Genomic DNA, 26,739 nt, shown 5'->3' on the forward strand with positions numbered 1-26,739 from the left:
TTTTCCCTGTAGGATGATTTAAATGATAATCTAATAAACATAATTTAATATTTTGACCGATTTAGGTTAATCAAATTTGAGAAGTGATGAGTTTTGATGTCAGTCTCAAATATCAAGGAAATTAAAACAAATAGCCCATTACCTCCTCCAAAAGAATCATAGAAGTTATTACTTAACAAAGCTATAGGTATTAAATAATTGCGCCTGAAATTTTAACATAACGAGACAGCGCCACCTGTTGGACACACAGCCAACTTAAATTTTTGTTCACCTACCAGGTGTAAAAGTCTGTCTATCTATCTATCTATCTATCTATCTATCTATCTATCTATCTATCTATCTATCTATCTATCTATCTATCAGTGCTAAGTCAATTAGCCGTTAGGAGTTCAGTTCGCGCTCGGACGAGCGTTACATCCAGCTAAGCTGTGTTTTTAGCCAGATGTATAAATCAAGGGGCATATTCAAAATATATCTTAGTGAAAGCTTCCTGAGCAAACAGCCCATGAAGTGTTTTGCCCGATTGACATGGCTCCGCGGTGACAGCTGGCCTGTTTTTACACGTTCCTTCTAAATAAGGAAGCGGCCCGCCAGGCATATGACCGCCGGTCCAATTTGGGAGCTGCCAACAAAGCCCATCACGCCCCATGTTCTCACTCTCGCGCTCGCTCTCCCCGGGGCCGCTCGCGTGGGTTGAGAGCGATTGGATTCTGACGTTCGGACTGACCCCCGGCGGCGGTGAGGTCAGCGTGATGTCATCCTGAAGGTGAGTGATGTCATCCCGAAGATCTCCCGGGCAAGGTGAGCTTGCATTTTGGTGAGTGTGAGGTGCTCCCCGTCCAGAGAGGTGAAACATGGTAATCATCATAACCGCCACCAGCTCAAGCTCTGCCGCCCTGCTCTTCTCATCTACCGAGGGGCTTATTGCGTTACACGCTCGCAGCCCCGACCTGCCTTCCAAAAATAAGCCCCTGCCACCATGCCGAAAGAAGAAAAACAAGAGTGGTATTTTTAGGGGCATTAATTTTGACCACGTGCCCCGAGGGTAAACCGGATGGCCACTGCGCAAAGGTTCCTGATCAGTATGTGCGAGAGCAGCGGGCGCTGGACGTGGACTGCGGTTGTTCTGCTGGGCTTTCTGCTTGGGATCGTGTCCTCCTACCCCACCTCGAACAGGAGTAATGCAACTTCACTGGAGAAAAGGTGGGAGACGCTCTTCTCCCGCTCCGTTTTGGGGATCTCGGTGGAGAAATCGGACCTGAACTGGGAGCGTGACTATTTGCAGGGCATTAAGAGAGTGCGGAGGCTGTACTGCAACGTGGGCATTGGGTTTCACCTGCAGGTCCTGCCAGACGGAAGGATAAACGGTGTCCATAATGAGAACCAGTACAGTGAGTTGCATCCAGAAATGTCATGCATGACGCGTAATAAGAAGGGATGGAGATGACTGAATAAACAGCTGTCTCTATATATAATTAAATAATTAAAATTAAATAAAAAAATAACTATATATGCTACTGTGTGTGTGTGTATATATATATATATATATATCTATATATATATACATGCTAGATTAATATACATTTGAATTTTATCATTATTAGGCCCCTATTACTATTATTGTCTCATCTGTCCTAAAGCAATGACATATCTATTAAAATAAACCCCAATGTCAATCACTACTGAAATTCACGAGGCTCAAACATGACACGAATGCTTGGACGAATTTAGACGCCAACTAATTTTACTCAGCGTCCATCTGCTTGTTGTACATGCCAGAACTGCAGGGCTTTTTTCCATGTCACATTATAAGAAATGAGCCGTAATGGGAGAAAATGCAGAACAAAGGCTCAGTGCATCCCCCTAGATCCACCCACTTGTGCAGAACGCATCCTACAGATTGAGTAAATGAGCTGCCGTGTGCCACAGTGTCATGAATCTAACACTGATGTTCTGTTCAATCAGGTCTTATAGAAATCTCAGCGGTAGAGAGAGGAGTGGTTAGTCTATACGGAGTGAAAAGCAAGCTGTTTGTCGCAATGAGCAGCCGCGGAAGGTTATACGGAACGGTAGGTATGCCTGTCTCTTGATATCACTGTATTGTGCAGAAAAGTGTTAAATGGGTCAGTGGCAATAAGGATTCATAGTATGAGGTGATAAAAATGCCAAGGTTAGTGGCAAGTGGTTTCATAAAAAAACATATATTGATGTATTTTCTTAACGGCTCTAGAATGTCAAGTGGTGTAACCATTAATATAATGTACCTAAATATTTAAGTAGTTGGCTACTTTGGCTTGTCATTCATTTTTAATAACTGATGGCTCATGTATGAATGTAAAATGAGCTACTTTGCACTGGGATTATTTAGATTCCAGATCTAACCCTGAGTAACACATTATATTTTTTGATGATATGTGTTTTGTTTTTGTTTTATTGGCACTGAGAGTTCCACTGAAACAAAAGATTCTTTCCAGAATTCTTTAGATTTTTAAAATGTTCTTTACACTAAGAATAAAATGTTCTTTTTAAGAACTGTTCAACGAGAGGTTCTTTTGGGAACCAAAAATAGTTATTCCATGGTGTCCCATTAAATTAATGCATTTAGCAGACGCTTTTATCCAAAGCGACTTACAGTGCATTCAGGCTTTCAATTTCTACCTATCATGTGTTCTCGGGGAATCGAACCCCCAACCTTGCGCTAACTTGCTTGCTAACGCAACACTCTCCCAGTTGAGCTACAGGAACCCTATGATTTAAGATTTAGATTTATGCGGTTGGTACTGTCAGGGATCAGTTAAGCAGACAAAGTCATTTTTAGGCTTCAGAAATTGAAGATAAAACTGATAGGTTTGCCTTTTCTGATGTTCAGCCAATTGGCATCTCCATCAGAAGCAGTATTGTCCTTAAAAAAGAATCTAACCTTCAATCCACGTGCATGCTATGTGGTGATTGTGAAAAGAATTCATTCTCATTTAATTCTACGGAAACTGGAAATGAATTGCCTGGGTTTTGTCTGTTGGTTCATTACTTGTGTAAAATGAACTAGTGTTGCTTTGTGATTTTTACTGCATTTTTTAGCTAGATTAGAAAGGAGGGTGTATGGAGAGTATGTGATGGAGAAGTGGTGTGTAGGGCTTAGAAAGAGGTTTGGAGGAATAATACCAAACTAACTATCTAATCCATACCATTTTTAGAGGGCCTTCCGTGACGAGTGCAAGTTCAAGGAGACACTGCTGCCCAACAATTACAACGCATACGAGTCTTCCATTTACAAGGGCTTTTATATCGCCCTCAGCAAACACGGCCGCTTGAAGCGAGGCTACAAGGCTTCCCCAGCAATGACCGTCACACATTTCCTCCCACGTTTATGAGCAAACCTGGCAATAACAGTCATTTGCACATGTTTGATGTTCTCGTAGGTAACCCAGACATGCTAAGAGGTGAACTGCAAAGAACTAAAAGAACACATTGTATTTATTCTCATTGAAATAATAGTAATAATAATAATATATGTATATTTCGGTAGCTTACTTTGTGTCTGAACTTTGTGTACATGCCATTCTTTGCTGCTTATGATTTCTATTATGAATATTATCGAGGAGCTTTTTTGCCTTCTCACTTTTTATGGGTGCTTGCCATAACTGGTGTAAACCTTACCCGGCACTGGACTAACATCCTCAGCTTTTAGAAGTGAAATGGATACTTTTTATTACCTCAAAGAGCCGCGTCCGCATTGAAAAAGTTATGGAGGGAAAAATAAATATCAGTTTAGTGAGATGAAAGCACTTGTTTTTCATGATTAGGTGGTGCCTTAGCCTCCTTTTATGCATGCAAGAATGAGGTTTCTGTTCCATATTTAGATCAACAACTAAATAGTTGACTTTATAAACTGACTGCATGCATCCTTATTGGGGGTTCAGATAAGAGAGGGCTATTTTACGCCTCATGCAAGCTCAGAATTTGACTGAACGTCTATGGACGGCTAGTCCTGAAAGTTTCGGGTGCTTCCATTTGAATGAACGCTGATCAAGCTTGTGAAATGCATAGAATTGCATTAATCTTGAATTATGTGGCTTGATTATACGATAGCATAACTGTTGCTTAGTGATAATAAAACCGCTCATTTTACATATCAGATTAAATATAGTGTGCGATTAAACTTTTTATTTGATTTTTATCATAGATACGTATTGATACTAGTCAGTGGTGTCTATGTTTTACCTCTACAGTCAGTGATCTCCAGTGAGGGCTCATTCACCAACATGTTGACTGCATACTTGAACCCCCACCTCAAAAAGTCTTTGGAATGTAAAAACCAATACAACCGTCTTAATCTGTTTGAGATAACATAATTTGTGCATTACTTTATGTTTGAATATCACCTGTGCACACTCTTAAATTCCCAAGTCAATTGACTTTGTCTAGGGTATTTGGTTCAAGTCACACTTGAAATTGAAATGAACTTTGGCGTTTGTAGGCATTCCCCATCCCATGCCCCACTTTTTCTAATTATAGAATTACAGGAATAGTTCACCGAAAAAAGGCAATGTTTATAATTTTGGATAAATTTAGCATTACATTACTTGCTTACCAATCGATCCTCTGCAGTGAATGGGTGCCGTCAGAATCAGAATCCAAACAGATGATAAAAATATCATAATAATCCACAAGACTCCAGTCCATCCGTCTTGTAAAGTTAGAGAAATACGCAGAGATCAAGCACTGTTTACAGGCAAACATAGTTCCAAACAAATATGTTGGGGGATTTATTTCAAACACGCAGCTTTTCACTTCACAAGACATTAATTGATAGACTGGAGAAATATGGATTACCTGTAGATTATTGTGATGTTTTTCTCAGATGTATGAACTCACTCTGACGGCACCCATTCACTACAGAGTATCAATTGGTGAGCAAGTGATATAATGCTAAATTTCAACAAATCTGTAAAAAAAAAAAAAAAATAGATGGCCTGATAGTAAGTTAAACTATTCCTTTAAGGAAACAACAAACTCCTTTAAAGTCAAATATTATTTAATTATTTGTAGAATATTCGGTTAAAGACTGAGGCTCTCATCTTTCAGAGAAAATCTGGTCATTTCCATCTTCGTTTTTGTTGCGGTTGTTGCTCACAACAATCAAGATCTGTTTATATCTTTGCTTCAATACCTCTAAAACACGTGCAAAACACTTCATGTTAGAACACGTTGGATTTCTGTCGCAGCTGCAATGTGCAGGCAAGAAGAAAAGGTTTGATAATCAGTGCAGTACTAGCTAGCACATATCGACCTTGATTTCTCTTGCATTACTTGATCTTAATGCTACAAAGGAGAAGGATGTTATTTTTATAACAGTTATGGCTGGGATCTTTGAGCCAGGTACACTGATAATATGCTCATGGAGTGTGTTTGTGATTTTTTTTTTTCCTTAAAAGTATATTTCACCCAAAAATGTAGACTACACACCCTCATGTTGTTCCAAACCTGTGACATTTTTCTTTTGTGGAATATAAAACAAGATATTTAAAAATAAAATTGTACCCAATTGACTCTCATTGTATGGACAAAAATGCAACGCAAGAAACACATAAGAAAGAAAGTTACAGAGGTTTGGAACGACTTGAGGGTGAATAAATAATGATGAAATCTTAATTTTAGGGGGGAGCTGTCTGTTTAAGCATAATTAAAACTATGGTTTATGGCTATGGTCATTTTTTATGTTCTGGGGATAAAGAGAGATTTTCAGCTCTATTATGTTGAAAATATGAATATATTAGTGTTGAAGACTATGGATTTGAAAATCTTTGTACCCCAAATATGGCATGCAATGTGACCTCTTCAGTGAAACTGTCGAAATACTGCTTTTTTTAATGTATGTGATGACTGATGTTAATTTATTGATATGTATCTCCAATGTACCCTGTCCTCTATCAGATTTCTGATCTCTTTATACTTGGATGAAATGAATAGAATTTTGAAATGAATAGAATGGTTTTTAATGCAAAATGATGGACAGACATGTGTATTTAGAATTCAAACCCTCTAAACTAAGTGCTTTTAGAAACAGCTATTTCTCATGTAAGATCCACCAGTTTCTTTGTACTGTACTTTGTCTTCAGCTTTGAAATGGCCCCATTTGCGTCTTACGAGATGATTGTTAGGGATGGTGCATGGTTGTGTGTTCTTGTACGTATGCAACCTTTGTGTTTTCTCAGTTTTGTATTCCTGCACTGAGGGGCAGACGCCCCCTCCAAATTCCCCTCCTATTTTCTAACATATACCTCACCTTCTGCCTTAGTTCCAATTTGTTGAAATGATTGTTAGGTTTGTTGGAGACAACAAACTTTTTGCCAATCATTTTGTTCTTTGAAAAAAAAAATAATAATAATGAAAAAATGAGTAAGAATTCTAATATATTAAGAAAATGTTTCCTTTTATTTTTATACGTATGTGCTGTGCACAGCAGCCAACTGTATTGCTGAAAATAAAATAAAAGGTTGTTTTTTAGCCTCTGTGTTTTTGCATTTTACTTTAGACATTATTACATTGTATTTTTATTTAAACAGGTTTTAAAGATTTAGTCTGGGGGGGGGGGTCAAAAATATGAATGGTATTAGTTGGGTTAGTGCCCCCTCATGTGGTCAAAATCAGAAATGTATGATTTCTTTCCTTGTTTATAATCTCTGCTTTTGTTATTTATTTACGTAATATTACAATCAATTCTATGTCTTTCAATTCACAAACTTTTTTATGCACATAATGACCAAACATTCTGTGGATAAATAAACTGACGATAAATAAAATAATGATATTTATCTTGTTAAGCTGTAACATTGTTTTACTAAAAATAAACAATATTTTAAATATAAGATAAGCAATAAAGAAGAAAATTCTTAGTCAAAATGGAAATTAATGAATAAATGAATGACAACGTATATTACTCCTATACAGCCATTTCAGGGTTTTTTTTTTTCAGTGATGTTTTTGAACATAAGTGATGTTGTAAAATCTGTGAGAATATCAAGAGAATATCTGTGGAATAAGGAGGCCCCGATCAGCATTTACCGACATTTCCTGATGAGGAAATTTAGTAATAGAATGTGGAAAGCCATTTATTAAAAGTCAAAAGGTAAGTTAAGTCTATTTTTTAACCAACAGGCACATTTATATACATTTTGACTGTTTAAATAACATTATGATGCTCTTTTAATTCATAAAGGAGACATTTTACCGAAGAATAGCAAGGATTGGTTCGTACTACTTTATATAAATGTGCAATGTTTAATATTTACAATGATCTATTTACAGAAATGCAATGAAATATATATAGCCTAACTATGTTTTCAGTGGTGTATAAAGACCATTATGTTTTTTATTATCTTATATTGAGCTATTTCACCGCGGGTCCCCTTACATGGAAGTTGCCACCATGTTTCTACAGCAACCCTAAATGGACAAACTGCCCTACAGAGCGCATTTCGTTACTTTGTTGTTTTTGCGAATAAAACACTGAAATAATGATGAACAAGTACATTAACATTTGAATTAACATTGATTTATTGAATAATTAAGTAAATGTAATTCCTTGATTTACCTTTGTGAAGAAATCTCATTGCTGTTTGCTGTCTTTATAAACGACATCTTTACCTGTGTCGGCCACCGTAGCTTCTCTAAAGGGAGGGGTGAGCGGAGGACTGAGCTGTTGGTTGCAATTCGCAACCTCACCGCTAGATGCCGCAAAAAATTACACAGTGCACCTTTAAAAACAGTAATATAATTTGCTTGGATACAACTAAAACCCCATATATTTCAGTAAGTATTATTATTAGCATCAATATTGTATACAATACCTGATCTAATTTTTTTAAAGACTTTTGCATTATTATGGATTAATATACATATAATTATTATAGCTAATATTATAGCTAATAAATTACTTGTAAAATAATAATAAAAATGGCGATTCTAAATCACTTGTAATTACAGGACTATTCTAAGGTTTGGCATCTGGAATTTTATTTTAAGTTATTACTTTCATTTTCATGTTCCAAAAGATTTCTATTTCAAATCAATGCTGTTCTTTTAAACTTTCCATTGATCAATTAATCATGAAAAATAATTAAATAATAATACATAAATATTAAATAAAAGCTTTAATTAAAAAAATATTATCCTCAGATTGATTGCATTAATAAGGACTGTTTTAAAACAGTTCATGGAAATAATTTGTGTCCATGGAAGAATGATGCTTGTTGGAGCTACTGAGGAACACTGAGGAATTACATCATCCTCTGCAGTCAAACAGCCATAAAACACATTTCAGATGGAGAAGATGCCAGTATATTGACCCATCTGATCCTTTGGGGTTTGAGCATACAAGGTCAAGGACCATTAATTATCAAAGACCGAATCGAGAGCATGAGCACCAGCGCAGCAGTAATGTTTCTAAAGAAACCATCAATGATGACCCTTTACACATAAAGCTCTCCAACAGTCCTGTCAATCCAAATTGACAACAAAAAAAAACAGAAGAAAAACAAGCAAGTTGCACCAAATAACCGTTCTGATCAAATTATTGACCTATTAACAATAAATGTATGTGAAGGATCTAAACCATCTGTGAACTACCCAGGAGGCCTTTGTTTCTAGGATGATTCCTAAAACCAATAGACTGAACTAAAGAATTCTAATGTAAATTAAAGAAACCAAAAGGTTTCAAGGAACCATATAACCTAAGATCTGTATATGATGCAATCTAGGACTATTTTAGGTCATAGTTTAACAGTGATTTCAACTTTTGAAGTCAGTTAAAAATTAAACTACCTTGCAATGCTGTGGCAAAGACATTGTTTTCATAAGAATCTTTTCCATTTATGATGAAGGTAATTTCATGAAACATGTCAGTATAAGCCAGTAGACCTAAATGTCTTAGTTTCAAACATGATGACAGATGATGCTGGCCACCTGTCCTGAATTATTTATTAAAATGTTATATTTTTTTATTTATTCTATTTTATATTGATGTCTTTAATTTAAATATCATCTTAGAAATGTATCAAACGTTTTAATTCTTTTTTTTTTTTGTTCTGTTAGCTAATCTTTTTCAGTATTTCCAGTAAAATGTATAATGCATAATGTAATGTATATAAACATTATATATGAAATGCATTCAAACAATAAAAATGGATTTTCCACTCTCAGAGGTTTCCCAGCACATTATATAAAAACAATAATTGATGTATTATATGATTACATTGTTGTTATGTAATGTTTATGTTTTTGAAACCTGTTTTTTTTTTACATTAATGTTTGATGATGATGAGAATCAAGCACAAATACAGTAAATAGTAAGATAAAGATACTGACAGTCTATTTTAAACTGATGTTGCCATTTGCATTGAAGTGATATCAGTTGGTGTTTGTTTTTAGTTTTTATGATTATGTAATTTTAAAAGAGGCAAACAGCATGTGCATCAAACCATATAAACCTTCTTTCATTAAAAGACTGTTTAACTTCAAGAACACTATTTGGGTGCATGAGTTCTCTCAACAAACACCTTAAAATGAGTTCTGAGTAGCTGAATATCTTCAATATTGACAGTTCTGTGCTTTAAAAAGTACTTGTCAGGGCACTCTGCAACTATTATGGAATATGAGGCACATTTGCATATATAAAAATCTTGTTCTTGCATGTAAGTTTTAGGTTCAGTGGTAATTTAAGACTGGTTATTATAGTCATGATTTAAAGATGAAAACAAAAGTTTACCTAAATCACTTTGAAAATTGTTACATTCATAAGAAAACATGCATAATATTAAGAAACTGCAGTGAGAAAAATGATAAAATAAGAACATGGAGGACATATTTATTAAGCTAAAATGTATACCTTACAGAATATTAAACACATTTAAATGTCAATATTTAATACTGCCAGTGTCTAATTAGTAATCACACATATAAAATTTTATGATATAGGATAAATAGGTTATATGTGTATATATTTTGTAAACTCTTTGTATCTGTATACCACTGTTTTCACTATCATAAAAACGGGCTGATGTCTTCCTTGTTCTATAAAGTCCCTCCTTCAGAAATACGTAACGGTTTCTGATTGGGCCGGCGGTTCCTGTGTTGTGATTCGACAGCAGTTTACAGCATGCTTTTGGAGTAGTTTTGAGAAGCAAGTGGAGCATGTGCTGGAGATGTATTTATAGTCACAGGAGCATTTTTACTGACCAGATGCGCATGAAAATCGCATTCGTTTTTTGCACAGCCCTAACATCTAGTTAACAAAGCTAAACAGCGTTGCCCTTTGAGTAATAAGTTACAGAAACTGTTAAACGGACCAACTTAAATAATAAAATACACTTACCGGTTGTGGTCCATAAACAACACCTTCTCCAGACAAAGAGGGAACTGCTCCATCTTTCAAGAATAATCTTTGTGCGAAACCGGCATTAAACTGATTGAGATTGAGAAAGTTGTCCTCAGCAAAATTTGCTGTACATAGTTTTACATGTGGATTATAATTTTCTGGAACCGAGTTAAACATAAATTGTAACCATTAATCTCCAAGTACAGCGTTCCTGGGAAGCCCAAACAAAGATGATTGGACTCAGTGATGATAATAACAGCATTTCAAGGACACGTCGAACACAATCAGCGCTCTTCCTTCTTCTCCGTCGGAGTGCAACAAGGCCACGCCCCGTTTGTGAATTCATGGGGGCGGAGGTTAGTCAAAAAACTGTTTTAATGATGTCATTACTGCAGGAACTAGAGGGCTGTAGTCCAAACGGGTCGTTTTTTGTAGGTGAATTCTATTAAATATCTCACTTGGCATTGAACTTTGAGCTTTAGAATTTTACAGATATTATTTATACTCTAACAACAACATTACACACTAAATAAGAAGGGGACCTTTAACTAACTGTGGTAATGTAGACTGCTTTGCGGTGTTATACGGTTTTGATTTATTTATATGCTTTGCTGTTGTACAGTGTTTTTTGATGTCTTACATTTTTGCAAGCATATCTGATTTGCAGTATGCACAGTATGCTTGGCAGTCATCCCCAACTACTGGCCTCAGCCACCCTTTAAATTCAGGTAAAGACTCCCACTCAGGTACAGTACAGTACAGTTGATTGAGACATGTTCATAGATGTAGGTAAGTCTCTTCCAGATCAAACATTCATGAAGTTCTACATTCACTGAGTTTTAACTGTGTTTGTTTTAATTATATTGTTTTAAAAATAATAAAAAATAAAATAAAAATTATTTTTTTGCTGCTGCAGCTTCTGCACTTTTAGTCTTGCGTTTGTGTTTGTACAGCGATCTAAAGAATTTATGAATAAATAGCTCATCTTGAGTTAAGTCTGCTGTAACTACTGCTCTTTAGATTTGAGTCCCTTTTTTAAGTTTCTAAAAGTAGCCGAATACATTTTTTTTTAATTGCTAAATTTGTTGCTAGGTGCTTTTTGAAAAAAAAAAATTGCTAAGGTAAGGCTAGTCTGAGAAGTTGCTAAATCTAGCAACATAATTGCTAAATTGGCAACACTATAACCGATTCCTTGAAAAGATCCGAATCTTTCACGAATCAGTCATTTCATTACTCACGCTGTGGTTTGTTTGCAGTCACTCACTGGCGCGTGGCGGGCTTTGAAAGGTCTGTCAGAGTTCATTATTTAACGGTTTTATTTTGGCATCACATTAACTCGACAAATAGATATTTTATTTGAAATGTTATATTTTTAATCGCTCATCAACTATTCCTCAGTTATAAAACATTAAAATCCGTCGTACTTCATCATTTTTCATCAACGACCTGCTGAAATAAAGAGAACAGGAGAGCGAATACTTCTTTCATAGTAAGTTTATTGACCTTAGCATACAGCATGTCATCTCTTTTAAATTCATGATCTCTCACTGAAAACTTATTTGAGTTCAACAGAAATCCAAAGAATATCCACAGAGTTGCCAAGCCCTAATGACTTTACCTCATAATTCATCTCCTCAGAATCAGCTGTGACAATTTCTGACTTGGCTGTAATTATTCAGAGGATAATTCTAGAAGGAAACGTTGTTGAACAGAAAAGTTCAACCTCTATTTTTAAAATTTGTCATTTTTCCATCTGGGCTGTGTCTGATTATCAACACTATCTTTACAGCCACTCTTCACCAGGTTATAACATGCCGGATAGATTCCCATTGTTATTTTCAGCGTTAACATTGCCAATAAAAGGGAACGATAACATAAGACCAACATAGCACCACACTCTTTAAAGCAGATTTATTGAACAGAGGTTGCGCAGCAGACATAACTGAGGTACATGATATGGTTATAGTGGAGGAAGGAGGGCTTTTCTCAATGTTGTTGCTTATTTGATATTTACAGGTTTATATCCACTGAAATGGGCCGTGTACATAAGACATTGTCAAATGTTCATTACATCCTCCGTCCACTATTTCTGAAGTCCAGGTGGGAGCCTTGCTATTCATCTAAATTCTTTCCGCTGAATTTACTAAATCAGACAGCAGAAATATCATAACCTCTTATTTGTGCGGTCCTTTCCAGGCTCCCGAAAAAACTGTTGTGTGAGGTAATGGGAAAGTCTTTTATGTCCAGTAAACCTGAGGTATAGAGATACCACACTTACAGAATGTGACAGAAAGAAGAGGAGGAAAAAGAGATTAAAAGGTAAAGAAACATGCCTTAATAGGAGCACACTGTACAAAGAGCATTTCCAGTTGAATACTCGTTTCATGTTCTTCTTTTACCCTCTACTTCTGTATTCTCAAAGTATTCTGTAAGCAGTAAAATAATTATAATACAATTGTTTATAAAATAGCAGCACACTGATGTGACATCACAACTATGTAATGTTATTTTTGTGTATAAGATGAAACAAAACAAAAAAAAATCATAGCTTTTTAGCAGCGGAAAAAACAATAACTCAATAAAAATATTGACACTTGATTGACGTCTTCACACAATTTCCATCTCTCATCACTTTGGAATACAGTCTCATACCCCTTAAGGAATGTAACTTCGGTTCATATTCAAAGTAAAACCACTCAGCCACCCATACAATCTTTTAACAGTACTGTAATTAATTTTCAGAGCAGAGCTGGGAAAATAATAGGAACGACTAACTTAATATAATATTAAGATTGACAGGGGGTTTTGGTGTGAGGAACAAGGAAATGTGGCTTGTAAGACTCAAGCATCACTAAGAATTGTTTCTGGAGAAAGGATATGGACGAGTTCACAAAAACATCTCCTTAACCCACAGAAAGACATGCACACAAACACACATGCATACATAGATGGACACAAACTTAAGCTCGACTGCCCCTTTTCAAGGTAAGCTGTGAGATTTCAGCAAATGAAAGCCGTTTTGTGCTGCTGATGCACCCTGTTTTTAGCCACTGTGAATGACTTGTGGATGTTTTTAAACCCCATGCCAGTTCAACCTTTGGAAGCAGCATAGTTTGGATGGCCGGGTAGTGGATATTATGCTTAAGCTCAGCAAAACAGGGTGAAAGTCTACATCAAACTCAAGGCACTATATAAAAGTTTTGCTGCACTGTTGCAGTTGCACAAGTCTTTTTAAACTGAAAACTGCCCTTGGAGCGTGCAAATCAAGAAATATTTTTTCTTCCATTTTAATCTGTTGTCTTGTTTGTTTTTTGGTCTTTTTTATGTTTAATTTGCATTAATATTATTTCATTGTTGTTGTTGTCATACATTGGTTTCCAATGCTTTAACGCTATAATGAACTGAACATGCCATGATTTAAACATGGGAAACCAGCCCAAAAAAGAAAAGAGAGAGAGAGAGAAAAACAAAAAACATAAAAAATGAATCCTTAACCGTAACCATTTGTTATCCATGGCAGATATGCTCTCTGAAGTGAAACCGATGGAGTAACCTTCCCCAGTCATGTGCTAGCGGTATCAATGAAACTGGTTTAGATACTGGTCTGTAATTCAAACATGAGACATAAAAACTAAAGGACAAACAAATAAACAGACAAATAGATTAAAGATCTTAAATATCAGGTGATGTATGGAAACCATAGCTGTTGTTTCTCCTTTGGCCTCCTTTCCTGCTTCTCCATATCAGCATATAACAAATCACATATCCGCATCCTCATTTCAGCAGCATGCTTCAAACCTCAAACCAACCAAGCTTCATCGTCATCGTCCTCAATCATTCTTGCCTACACATTCCTTTACTGCTAACAGAATTAGCATACATTTGCTTGCAAACAACTCCACAACTCTTTTTTCGGTCCCTGATTGGACCAACCATATATCAGCCTAAGGCTCCTTCAACACACTCACAACAAAATACGTAATAACGTAATAAACTGTCTGTATACAATACAACTGTAATATTTAGCGGGAGGCTGCCATGAAAGACAACCTTACCCACACATTTTAAAAACAACTCTTCTTGCCTTTAGAAGATACAAGGGAACATAGTCGTCTCTGTCCGCTCCCTGTTCTTGCCTCCTCTTGTTCTGTGCACTGGGTTGGGCTCAGCCCTCAAGCAGTTTCCAGGCCAGTAAAAAAAAAAGCATTTAATATAAGGCACTGATACAGGAGACCACCAAAGCATTGTGGAATCATGTACTATCCCCTGTCCAGTCCTTTGACCATGTGCCCATCACTGAACCAGTCTCTATGACCAAACACTTGCAGATAGAAGATTTAACAAAGCCCACATGACTCACACAAGAGTGCTTGATATAGAGTAACTTGTACACGCTTGCACATGAGCCAACATACATCAAGCACACAAGCAGCTTGACAAAAGCTTATTTGAAGTGTCTGTAACTTTAGCATCGAGAGACAATAACTTGCTAGATTAACAGGAATAATAATAATCATCATCATAATAAAATGATATTAATAGTCTCGTGATATAAGCCCCTGTTGTCCTCGCAAAAGAGCCCTGCGTTCTTAACATAAGACTTGTGTCTCACCACTCCTTTTTTAATCCCTCTTTCTGGTCCTAATGCACTAAGTACACAGCCAAGTGAATGGGTGCATCCATTCATAGTCATGGCACCTCATTGTGTGTTCAAGTTCAGGCATTCCAAAATGCCCCCCCGCCCCCCCCAAAAAAAAAAATTCACAACAAAACAGGAAAAAACATAGCCCCACTTTTTGTACCCTTTCAAGCCAGTCTGATACAGTAGACTTTCTATTTTGAAAAGCCCTTTACACTATCACTTTTGCATTAAATATCTTATTATTTTTACACAATCAAAAAAAAAGTTAGCAAAATACTACATGTACATGCTTCCCTTCAAAGAGTCTGAGGAACTGAAAAGCTTTTTGCATCAGTATCAAATCATTTTAAAAATATCTATTTTGTTTGTATCTAAAACAGCTTTTTTTTTTTTTTTTTCATTTACAGGAGCAATTTTTACTGGAAAATTAAGATAAAACTCTACAAAGACTAGCAAGCACTTTTCGTTGGGGTGGTTGTTTTTTTTTTTTTTGTGGTTTTTGTTTTTTGTTGTTTTTGTTTTTTCTCCTCTTGTAGACTGATCACAATATTCCTGCAGCAAGCTCACAAGTTGATGTCTCGTACATCAGTTGGGGTGCTGGACTGGTCTTGGTCATCAAGTGCTTTACTGCGCGGGCCACCCTGTTCCTGCTGCTGCTGTTTCTGCTGTTGCCGGCGGCCCTCCCTCAGATTATTCATCAACACTCTCTCAATCTGCTCCTGGCATTCCTTTAACACATCCTGCAATGCATCAGACACAAGGCATTATACAAACAGGCCACTTACATAGCTGCAATATCTGTACTTATCCAGAATCACTTAATCAGTAGTTTTACAGTCAAACCACAAAATTATATATAATAATAATTATAAACACACACACACACACACACACACACACACACACACACACACACACACACACACACATATATATATATATATATATATATATATATATATATATATATATATATATATATACATATATATACACACACACACACTTTCTATTAAACAAACATGCACTGTGAAGAGTTAAAATAACAAAAACAATAGGTGTAGCACAGTTCACTGTGTTAATTACATCCATGTCCCGTGGATAAAACAAGGCAGTGTTTCGTTTACGATTTTCATATCCTTTAATTTTCACCACAGCATGTAATGACCCAAGGGGATCTCACTTGAGCCCACCAGAGTGTTCTTCCTGAATTTCTTTTTTTTTTTTTTTTAATAGATAAACTATGAGAAATACCCAATGCAATCCTGTGGGTGGCCCCAAAGAGCACATGCCATATTTAAAATGGCTTTCACACTGTCACCAAAATGAGCAATAATGCCCTCTAGTGAAAATAAATGGATGCAGGGTGATCAAAGCTCTCTGTCCTATCTGAGGCACAACAGGCGTCTGTGGGAAGTTTGAGAAACACCAATGGGTAGGGCCCATGGAGAATGTGTTGCTTGTGGAGAGGCTGCATTCCTTTGACATTTACTGCTAATTGAAAGCTGATGGGCCGAAGTCTAAACTTATGTTATGCATGGCTCCTGGACCATGTGTTTGATGCCTTTAGAAGTAGTGTATCACACAAGAAAAACATCTCAAGTGTTTGGAGTGAGTGACAGGAAGCATTTTTTTTTTTGAGGATGAGCCTAGTGGCACTCAGCGGATGTTTTCTTTGGTGTGTTATCATGGATGACAATGGGCACCATCCTTCTAGATTTCTACTGTTTCCCACAACGATGAGCCATTATTAGTCATGAAAAATGTATTCCTTCTAAAAAAAAATAAACAAAAGCATAAAACATGTAAAGAAACTGCATGTGTCTTACCACAAGAATGCCATGCCTGACTTCTTAAAAGACATTCCCTTTGTGCTGCTCTTTATAGCTGCACAACCAAGCTCATGCCAAGCCCCAAAGGCTTAATTCAGGCAACTCTAATAGCTTCAGTGTGTGACTACTGGTAAAACCAGGACTTGCTATAGAAGGCTTGTCAATTATTAGATCCAGAGAAGGGTTGCAATGGTGTGCTTCAAGATAGAGTAGGTGGTCCCTGCCTAATCTAACGCCGCCCTGATCAAGAACACACTCTATCCCACCAGAACATGGCTATGTGTGATAGTCAAACAAGTTAATGAAAATGGATCGAACCAAATGGAAAATGCAGCTCTACTTGAGAACAAGCTGAGTGTAATGTCAATCAGTGTGTGCCATCTTGGACAAATGAAGCCTAAAGGAGAGACTTAAAGTAGCCACAGAAAATGTGAGTTTTTTTATTGGGAAGTGAAAGCAAGGATTGCCGGGTTCAGAGCACGGCCATCACAGCATTGAGAAATGAAAGGGATTAAGATGTCCCAGAGGCCTAATGCAAGAGGCCAGGGGGCCTACCACATGATCCTGTGTACCAAAAAAAGCCTTGATGTTCTTCTCTAAATAATTTGCAACTTTTCAGTTCCAAATAACATTTTGGTTGCAAATAACAGAGTCCTCATGACATGATGACTTTAGGCAAAGAAGCATTCTCAGCATGCCAGAACCCAAGTTTCTAACATTTCACCTACTTTTAGAAACTACGATATCTCAACGAGTTTTCACTGTGCATTCTCTCTCTTCCTGAATAGTTTCTCCATATGCAGAGTTTTACCTTTTAAAGCTACATTATAAGTATTCTACAGCTGCACAAGCACACAAATTCATGCTTCAAAATAAACAAATCATTCAAGGCCTCATTTAAAAAAAAAAACTGAAAAAAAAAACTGAAAACAACAACCCAATGAGCATCATTTACTTTATTACTTGAGCTACAGTAACTAACTTTACTGTGAAACTCCAGTGCCAGGTGAATGTTTATTGCCTTTTGCTTCTTTCTTAGAGGGACCTTAGAGTATTTGTGGAAACTTCAAGCCAATTATTCAGCCTTCTTGGTTTGGCATACATATGTGTACCTTACTGCTACACACAGTATGCTTCACCAGGTGTGTCTTAGGCTACGCACACATTCCAAGGGCAACTGGAAGATGCTAACTGCCCCTATCATATGTCTACTGGAAACTACAGGCACTGGACTCCACAAATGTCAGCAAGGTTCCTGGTGGTAAGGCTGGCAGTATCGTTGGCATTAGTTTGACTTTCCTTCATACTGTCTGACCGCTCACCTCCCAACCTCTGCCTCAATCTGTAAAGTCCTTATAAACTAGGTAAAGTTAAGTAGACAAAGTCTAGTTTATTGAAGCCTAGGTTTTTCTACTTTACTGATATAGATATCTCTCTGATTTTCATATCTCTGATTTACCAAATGGTCAACCAATTCCATTTAGATAGAACCTCTAAGATTTTCTCAGCATAATAATGCAAACACAATCCTGATTGGTAAAGCAAATTATTTGCCCCATACAAATTCAGTGACCAATTTAATCCAAGGGTGCTTTTACACTTCATTTATTCAGTTCCTTGGTCTGAAACATGTTCGATTGCACCAGAGCCCCCTGCTCCCACTGAATTGTTCTGGAACTGCGGTTTGTTTGGAGCACAATAGAAGATATTTTAAAGAATGATTGTAACGAAGCAATTTTGATTACCACTGACTTCCATGGTGTGGACGAAAAACACTAATACATTTGTCAAAATGTATTCTTAAAGGATGTAAAATGTAAAGGATGACATGCTGTGTGAACTATCCCTTGAGGTATAGCTCAGGGTGAACAGGGTAGCTTGTGGACATCATACCTGCATGCTTTCAGAAGTTATAGCTTGTTGGCATCCAGCAATGTGATGAGTTGTTCATGGACCAGGCAGTTCATTCCTTCTGCCCTGGACCTCACACTCCTCAGACACTGAGCACCTTTACTTCTGTGGAGGACTATTTGTTTTTCCTCTGCTATGGTGCACAACTTCACACACCACATGTTGGGGAGCAGGCATTCTACCAGCAGCAGTGCACTCTAGGGACTCTTGAGAAGGCTTGACCTCTTCAGGTCAGGGCAGGAATTAAATGTGTTTCCTGGGTTATACTCCTAATCCTAATTTCCTGTTCTTTTTTTGCTTTTATTTTTCCACCAAAGAGAAACTAAAGGACCTAAACTAAAGTAAATGATCATAAGGTGGTCCCTTGTGTGACAGTTTGTATGCAAGCCATAGTATCCCTGACACATTCCCCTAGCCCTGCAGATTCTTTCCTTGCAGTCAGGGTCAATCCCATTTCACTTCCAGTAATTCAGTGGCTGAATGCGAAATAGAAATGGAGCTGGACTCAAGCCCACTGAGTAAATAAAGGAAATGCACAGCCTGCTCTTACAGTCCTGCAGACACACAGCAACACTCGATTACACAGATCACCAATAGTGTTGCTGTCCCATCCCACCCAACTGAGAGGTGACCTGTGTATCATATTTGCCAGCAGGGAAATACCTTGTATCGTAATAAATTATTACAAGTTTCATTAGTAAAATAAATTGTCAAAACACCAATACTCACAACTTCTGTGTTTGTGATCTTGGCGAGTAATTCTGTTAAATTTTCTCCCCACAGTGAGTGGTTAGTGCTGTTAAGCTGCAGGCCACAGATAGCCGCTGCCATGCTGCCCGTTGCAATCATGGATGGAGGGTACATGGCGAAAGTGAAATCTGAGGAAAGAGCAAACCAGGCATTAAGATGTCTCGCTCCGAGTTCATGAAAATATACTTTATCAGACTTTTCTACAGTATTTTGAATAGTTATATCAAATATTATGAAATGAATACAACAATAAAAAATCAGAAATGCTAATAAATAAAGCCCTTTCCATTAGGTCTGTGCACAGTCCTTAGCTAATGACTGCAGCCCAGGATAATGAACATTCACTTGGCTTGAAAAGAATCTGAAAAGCACACCCACCCCCCACCCCTCTCCTCCAGTCACCCTTTGCAGATCGGCCCCTTTTCTTCCAGCTAAGTAAATCGTGTGCTCCCAGAAAAAAAAGCCCTATAGCCTTCGGAAAGGATGGAATAAAGAGCCACAGTCCCCCTGCCAGTGCTCACTGCTGTAGGTCCTTTTTCCACGTGTGGTCACAGGCGTGCATCTCAAAGACCAATAATCTTGTTAGCTTTCTCACTGTCATTCATAATGCAAATAAGACAGCTTGTGAACGGGCCTGAAGCCCAAAAAGACGACTGACTGCAAGAGGGGGAGAAAGAAATAGGAAAATAGAAAGAAACAAACAGCTTAGGGGGTCTGCCCCCTACCTCATTGATTTCTGTCTTTTTTCTTTTTCTGTGGCTCCCCCTCTTCTGTTTTTCAACACATTTTTTTTTCTAGACACATACCCCTAAGGCTGAATGGCACACATGCTTTAGCTTTGTTGTTACAACAGCTCTAGATTTGTATCAGGGTTGCTGCTATCTTTTAGTATATTAATTGAGTGTGGCCATTGATGGACCTGGGTCTAGTGAGCAAGAGAATGTTGGCTCATTGTATGAAATCATCACCTCATCTTGTCCAATTGAGAGATGCAACATCAAGCCCTCTCTCTGGATTCAAATTCAACACAACAGCCAACACAAAAGATGGGTGTTGGGGGAGGGTGTTGTAGGGTTTTAGACAGCAGCGGTGGCTAACGGGGCACTAAGCATTGTTCTTTAGTCAGTGTCCAGACCTTCGTAAGGTTTTGGCAGCAGAAAAGACCCTGCTACCCACCTCATTCCCCCCATGCCATTCCTCTGATGCAGGGCCACCTCTGGGCTCATGGTTCCACACTCTCTGGCAGTCTTTGCATTACCATATTGCCATATTCAGCTGCAAAGCTTAAAAAAAACAAAACAATCAAAGCCGTGGGGCCTTTGATAACTGACGAGCATGCCTTCATTGCCTTATTAACATTCAAGCTCAGTGCAGCTCAGTGATGACAAATAAATTAACTTATTATACACTCTTTCCTTTGCAGTTGATTCCGGGCCAGAGAAAAATCTATTAATAGTTCTGGTCAAGCAGAAGAAGCAAAACAAACTGCATTGCAACTCTTTGGATCTTCTGCAGCAGGAAGAAAAAACATACAGTGAAAACTGGGTGCCCACACACAGCTTGTGTGCGCTGAGTGGGTTGCAATCTGATTTTTCACACTCTACACAAGACAAGTTTGTCAGGGGAACAAGAGTATGCGCGTGCTAGCGGCAGAGCTGGAGGCTCTGGTTTGTGAGAGTGCTAAGGGAAGAATGGCTGTATTCTCTGCACCTTCATTGATATTCATGCAGAGGATAAACAGTGTATGTAGCTGAGTGGGGACGCCTGTGATGGAAGGCTCCTAGTAAACGGCGGCTGGCTGGCCTAGTATACCAGCCTCTCACCCCCTTCAATGGACCATTCTCCTGCCCTCGCCACACTGCATCCCAAGACTCGTGCCAACACAGCAAGCTCCTTGGTGGGTGCAATGTGCTGTATATGCATTTAACTTGTAAATTAATTAAGCGTCCGGAAAGTTGAGGAACAGCCAAAGTGGCAGATGATTTGGTGAGGGGTGGGGGGCAGACTTCCATGCAGATTCACTGGTTTGCATTAACAGAAGGTCTTGTTTCAAGCAGCAATGTTTGACCTGACTGACAAAGACCAAACATAAATGAATGAATGAATGAATTTGGCATCACAGTTTAACAAGTCAGGAAAAGCATGTGAATTAAGATCCTAAATTCACAGAATTAACAGAAAAACATAGGCTTTAAATAATTGGATGTCTGTATAACATTACTACATAGAATTGTATTATATCAACCATCTATTGCCATTTTTTTGAAAATGGTATCATCAAAAACGCCGTGTTGGTCTGCCCTGTCAAACCATAGTCAAACATATCAATTAAAAACAGGAACCCTCTTTGACTGTTAAAATCCTGTAACAACTTGTTTCAGTCTTGCTCCAGTGCAGAGTCTTGAGCAACAGCCGTCAGGCCGGTGCGGGAGGAAACCGAGCCTCTTGATGAGAAATGACATGAATTGGTAGATTTAATTTTCAGCCCTGCTGAACTCTCTACCAGTTTCTAGTTATCTATTTTTCCTAAGGGATTTCTCTGATAGGTAAACATCTGAAGATTGGCAAGATTACCCAACATCATGGTGTTTCTCAAGTTTGTTCATATACATCTACAGGCAATCTACCACGGAGAAGTAGGGGGTGCTGGGTGTTTAATAATAAGAATGGGGTATAATTGCTTTTAATGAGCTGGTTCCTGTGCAGGCCTTTGGCAGACTGATCTCTGAAAAACGTTTTATCGGGTGCTCTTTCTGCATTGACCCTTACATGCCTCTTCATATGAAATGGAGGGTTGTTCCTTTTATCCCCTTTCTTGTAGTCTATAGCCGAGCCTTCCAGTCATTTGCATATCTCTGAAAGGCCCCTCCATGTTATTAATTAATACTGAACTGGTCCACTCTGATTAACCAAATCTTGAGTGCTCTGAAATAAACTGTTTTATCAAAAGCGAAGAACCATTAAAAATTAGCTGTTGTCTTTCCACACTCTTCTCTTCCTTTCTCATTCAGATACAGGGGCCTTGATTTATGCATGTCTCAGAAATGAAGGGGACACTGAATTCTCTAAACTGTACAGATGAAAGAAAAGCAGCAGTCAAGGCATCTGCCCAGCAATTAAAATATTTTGGATGCCCCTTGAATCCCTGTTGTTAAACTAGTAACTAGTCGGTGTATATAACAACAAAGGTATGTTTCAATAGCTTCTCAAATTTTCAGCATCTAGAAACCAGGTTAAACCAGCTAAATTATTCATATTATCCTAGTTATCATCAATGCTCAACCTGTCAAGCGATTCTTAACCAATGATTCAAACCAGTTTTCACGGATTCTGTTTATGCCAGAGCAGTTTCACAAGAAATCTATATCTATTGCACAAGCCAACAGGAGAATCAAAAGCTCCATATTAAAAGACCTGCCAGCTCCTCCTACTAATCCCTCATATCCCACTTTCCAAAGGCAGAGTCACTCCTGAGGTTCCTGGGGAGCTGAGCAACCCCAGGGAGGAAGAGAAAAGCCTGAGGGAACAAGGGTGGTGCACTGGATCCCATTACTGCCTACGGTGATGTTGGGTGCAGGCTTGGCTGGGAGAACCAGCCCTACAAAGGCTCCTGATTATGGGAAAGTCGTCATGCCCCGGAGCATCTGGGAGGCGTGAGAAGAGGGGATAAGATATGAAAACATGACATGCTTCACTATTTGGCTCAGCTAGAACAATACACTCCTCACGTTTTCTCACCCTCCTCTCATCTCCATGTTTGATCTCCTAAAGGTGGTCCACCTCTAAGAGCAGGAATGTTATAAACACTGGCTCACCAGCACACAGGAATGTCCTTAACTATACAACTGCCCTTTGAAGTGTCACTGCATTCAAGACTAGTCACTGATATGCCCGCCAAACGTACCAGGCACGCACATAAAGCTTCCAGAGAAGCTCTCTCCATTTCACACCGCTATTTCAGTCCGCATAGTTTCTCATGAATGTAATGAGATGGCATCTGATAATTTGTCTGCAACGAGAACCTGAATAAAGTTGCCATAGATACTAAAACCACAGAAGTAGTGTTTTGCAACACATCACTTATTGAAATGATGCAGCAAGACATCAACACCAAATTACCTCGGCAGTGGATCTTTTATCACTCGTGCTTAAAAACATGAATGGAAGACAAATGCACAAGTTTGCAAACACTATCTTTCTTTTTTCTTTCCTTTTACGGACTAATCATCAAAACAGTTACTAATTATGAACCTAATTTCTAGACTGTAAAAAACACTGGCTACTTTACTAAGTTAAGTATAATAAATGCATGTTGAGAGAATATTCATACAGTAGGTTCTGTCTCACACTACACAAAAAAGCGGTCATTTATATATTTTTTAACATCAATCATCTACATTGGATACACCACCTGTTGCACAGAGGGCGATGAAAGTCTGCACGTGTTTACGGATCAGGTCCAGCTTATCCTCAGGTAGCGGAAGTTTCCTCATAATGTGCTCAATAAAGTCATTGGGAGTGACAGCAGCCAGATTCCACTTCAATTTGCCCAGGACAACCAGCTCCCATGCCTGGAAAAGAAGCAAAATCATCAACCTAAATCATTTTTTAGTGATCGGAATCAGTTAGCAGTACTTCAGGTATTCAGATCTTGATAATCATTTAACTGGAGTGACAAATTGTATCCTTTCAAGTGGCTTCATGTGACTGTATGTTGTTCTTCACTCCACTAGTCTCCGACAAGATCTAAACATCATCATGTGAAGACACAGGGTGCTGGGGCTAATATTCTTTATCAACCATTTAGATAAATGGTCTAATACATTATTGACTTGAGATAAGGTACTAAATGTGTTCAAACTTCTTGTTTACATTATACATTTAAGCCAGTTTTGATAGCACAAAATCTCTCATCAGTTAAGCTCTGCGACCTCCAGGACATGGCTTGAACCCTAAAAGCTACGAGGCTGAATGCAGGAACATTTGGGTCAAAAAATGAGTCACTCAGATCACTTCACAGAGACAGTCCAGCATCGGGAACTTTCCTCCTAGCTAAGTGTAATTATGAATATATTTTATAGCAATCTGTCAAATCAGAAGGGGTCCGAGTATACATAATTTAATGTTGGACCTGTCATTAGCCAATTTTCAACCACAAACATGTATAAAAAAATGAATTTGAAGCATATATATATATATATATATATATATATATATAAAAGGCTTGTAAATAGATTGAGCTGTAACCTCAATGGAATAAACAAGGCTCAATAATAACCTGTCATGTAAGTCTGTCCCAAAACTGCTGATGACACCATTTCATCTTTTGGGGGCACTCTTGATACATAACATAACATCTTAATTTTCATCTAACTACGGTGAAAAATGTAAACGTAGATGCTAAGTTATTTGGCTTCAGTCAACAAGAAGACAGCATCCTTTCAATAACCCCCCCCCCTCCTTCCTGTTTGAAGTGGGGTGAGTAATGGGAGCAAGTGACTAATTGGGGAAAACTTGCATTCGATGGGACTGTCCTTACGACGGAGCGCTCACTCAGATGGAGGTTGTTTTCTTCACAAGTGAACCACATGCATTTTAGTCATGAGATGTCCCAATATGGTTTCCATTACCTTCTGAGACATACAGTATAGGGCTTTAGAACTGCTCTAAAGCAACGACAAAGAATTAAGTTGAACATATACACCCGCAACAGCTTTCTAAGTGTGAAAGAATACAATGGCAGCCATCCGCTGATGAATGATTTCTCCACTTCCTCACTTTGCTGGATTTCACTGGTGAGTGACTCACACAAAAGAACGAACAGCTACACGTTCTTCTCTGTTCTCTTCACAGGGGAGGTGCCTGATGTGAACATGAAACCTGATGACATGTTAGAACCACATTCACTCAAAAAAATAACCATTGACTCCTGGTACACCAGGATGGGTATGATGGAATGTAAACTATGAGCAGCGGCATTCCCCAAAAGAAAACCAATTACATGCTAATGTGAAAATGAGTCTTTCTTTCCAAATGATCTGTAAAGTTTGGGCCGTAAAAAATATTGTGCATGACCAGTTTGGTGTGTGTTGCTTTGTTCTTAAAGGAACACATATATACTAAAAATTTACATTTTTAATTAACTAAATAATTAACTGAAGAGACAGTTTTGGCTCAACACATTATAATGAGATGTCAGCAAAAGACTGTATTTGTAATGTCCAACTCAATCCTTTGTCATATTCTAAGCAGACTGTTGAACTTTTATGAGGCCTTAAATGACCACAAAGACCAGTTTTAAGTAACTTAAAGACATTTTTTTTTTCTTCTGTGAATTATCAACTCAGCAGTCCAGTGTCAGCACACAAGTGCTCTGAGACCAGCCCTAAAACTCACTGTGACACTCTTGCAACACTGCCTTGATGCAGGAACCCACTTCCTCCTTTGAGCCCTCCAGTCATACCTACAGACTGTCACTGCGGTTTCATTTACAAGAACTTCTTGCCAGCTAACGAGGACAAAAATGAGCTGTGACTGTGACAGCTGATCTTCAGTTTCCTGCATCTGTTGGACTTTGCAGACAAGCAGAAGCTCCAACAACAAAGAAATAACACTAGGCCAGACTGACCAAACGAAAACAAAAAACGAAAACATGAAGTTTCCCACAGGACTCATAAGTAAAATTATTTTTATCTTTGGTATGAGTTACTAAAGAACTGCCCATTTCCGCCAGAAAGACAATGATGAGCCAGTAGTGTCAAGGGCTGAGAAAAAAACAAATGCAGGCGCAACAGTCAAAAGTGTTTATGCTGTACTGTATTTGCCCTTGACTTCAGTACTTCCTCTAAAATAATAATTTACACATTGCATATATTTTACCCTATGCATATATGATTATTAGCCAATAAGATAATAACAAGTAATCATTAGACAGCATACAGTATACAGGACCTCATCCCTCCAGTAGCTGTGAGTTGCATAGTTGCCACTAGATGGCGTAATAGCCCTGTCATGCATGGAAACGCACTCTAAATACCTTTTGAATGTTTGTGGAGAACATCCATCAGTCGGCAGAATTTTTTTGTCAAACAGAACCAAGTCTTTTCTTTAGACTATTTTTAATTCTTATGTCGCTGATTTGTAAACATACGCAATTTGAAAATTGGCATCACAAGTATAAAAATTGCGTTTAAAATATTTAGTGTAGGCTACCCATAACACCAGTAGTA

General features: G+C 38.0%; 2 protein-coding genes across 4 annotated transcripts in view; one reads left to right on the forward strand and one right to left on the reverse strand.

Moving 5' to 3' along the window:
* The first annotated feature begins 504 nt into the window (after positions 1–504).
* Positions 505–6,507, forward strand: LOC127946652 (fibroblast growth factor 4B-like). Its single transcript, XM_052543357.1, has 3 exons — positions 505–1,391; positions 1,966–2,069; positions 3,195–6,507. The coding sequence occupies exons 1-3, from the start codon at positions 1,055–1,057 to the stop codon at positions 3,369–3,371; spliced, it is 618 nt and encodes a 205-aa protein (XP_052399317.1). The 5' UTR covers positions 505–1,054; the 3' UTR covers positions 3,372–6,507.
* A 5,344-nt stretch (positions 6,508–11,851) lies between these two features.
* LOC127947336 (G1/S-specific cyclin-D2) overlaps positions 11,852–26,739 on the reverse strand; it is a 131,747-nt gene continuing 116,859 nt past the window's right edge. For all 3 annotated transcript variants that reach the window (XM_052544405.1, XM_052544403.1, XM_052544404.1), the window contains exons 3-5: positions 23,922–24,081; positions 19,490–19,638; positions 11,852–15,757 (exon numbers count right to left, since the gene is read on the reverse strand). In XM_052544405.1, the coding sequence (XP_052400365.1) occupies positions 15,581–15,757; positions 19,490–19,638; positions 23,922–24,081 (486 nt within the window). In that variant the 3' untranslated portion in view covers positions 11,852–15,580. The remainder of the gene's footprint in view (positions 15,758–19,489; positions 19,639–23,921; positions 24,082–26,739) is intronic.

Source organism: Carassius gibelio, chromosome A25, assembly GCF_023724105.1.
Source record: "Carassius gibelio isolate Cgi1373 ecotype wild population from Czech Republic chromosome A25, carGib1.2-hapl.c, whole genome shotgun sequence".
Lineage (NCBI taxonomy): Eukaryota > Metazoa > Chordata > Actinopteri > Cypriniformes > Cyprinidae > Carassius > Carassius gibelio.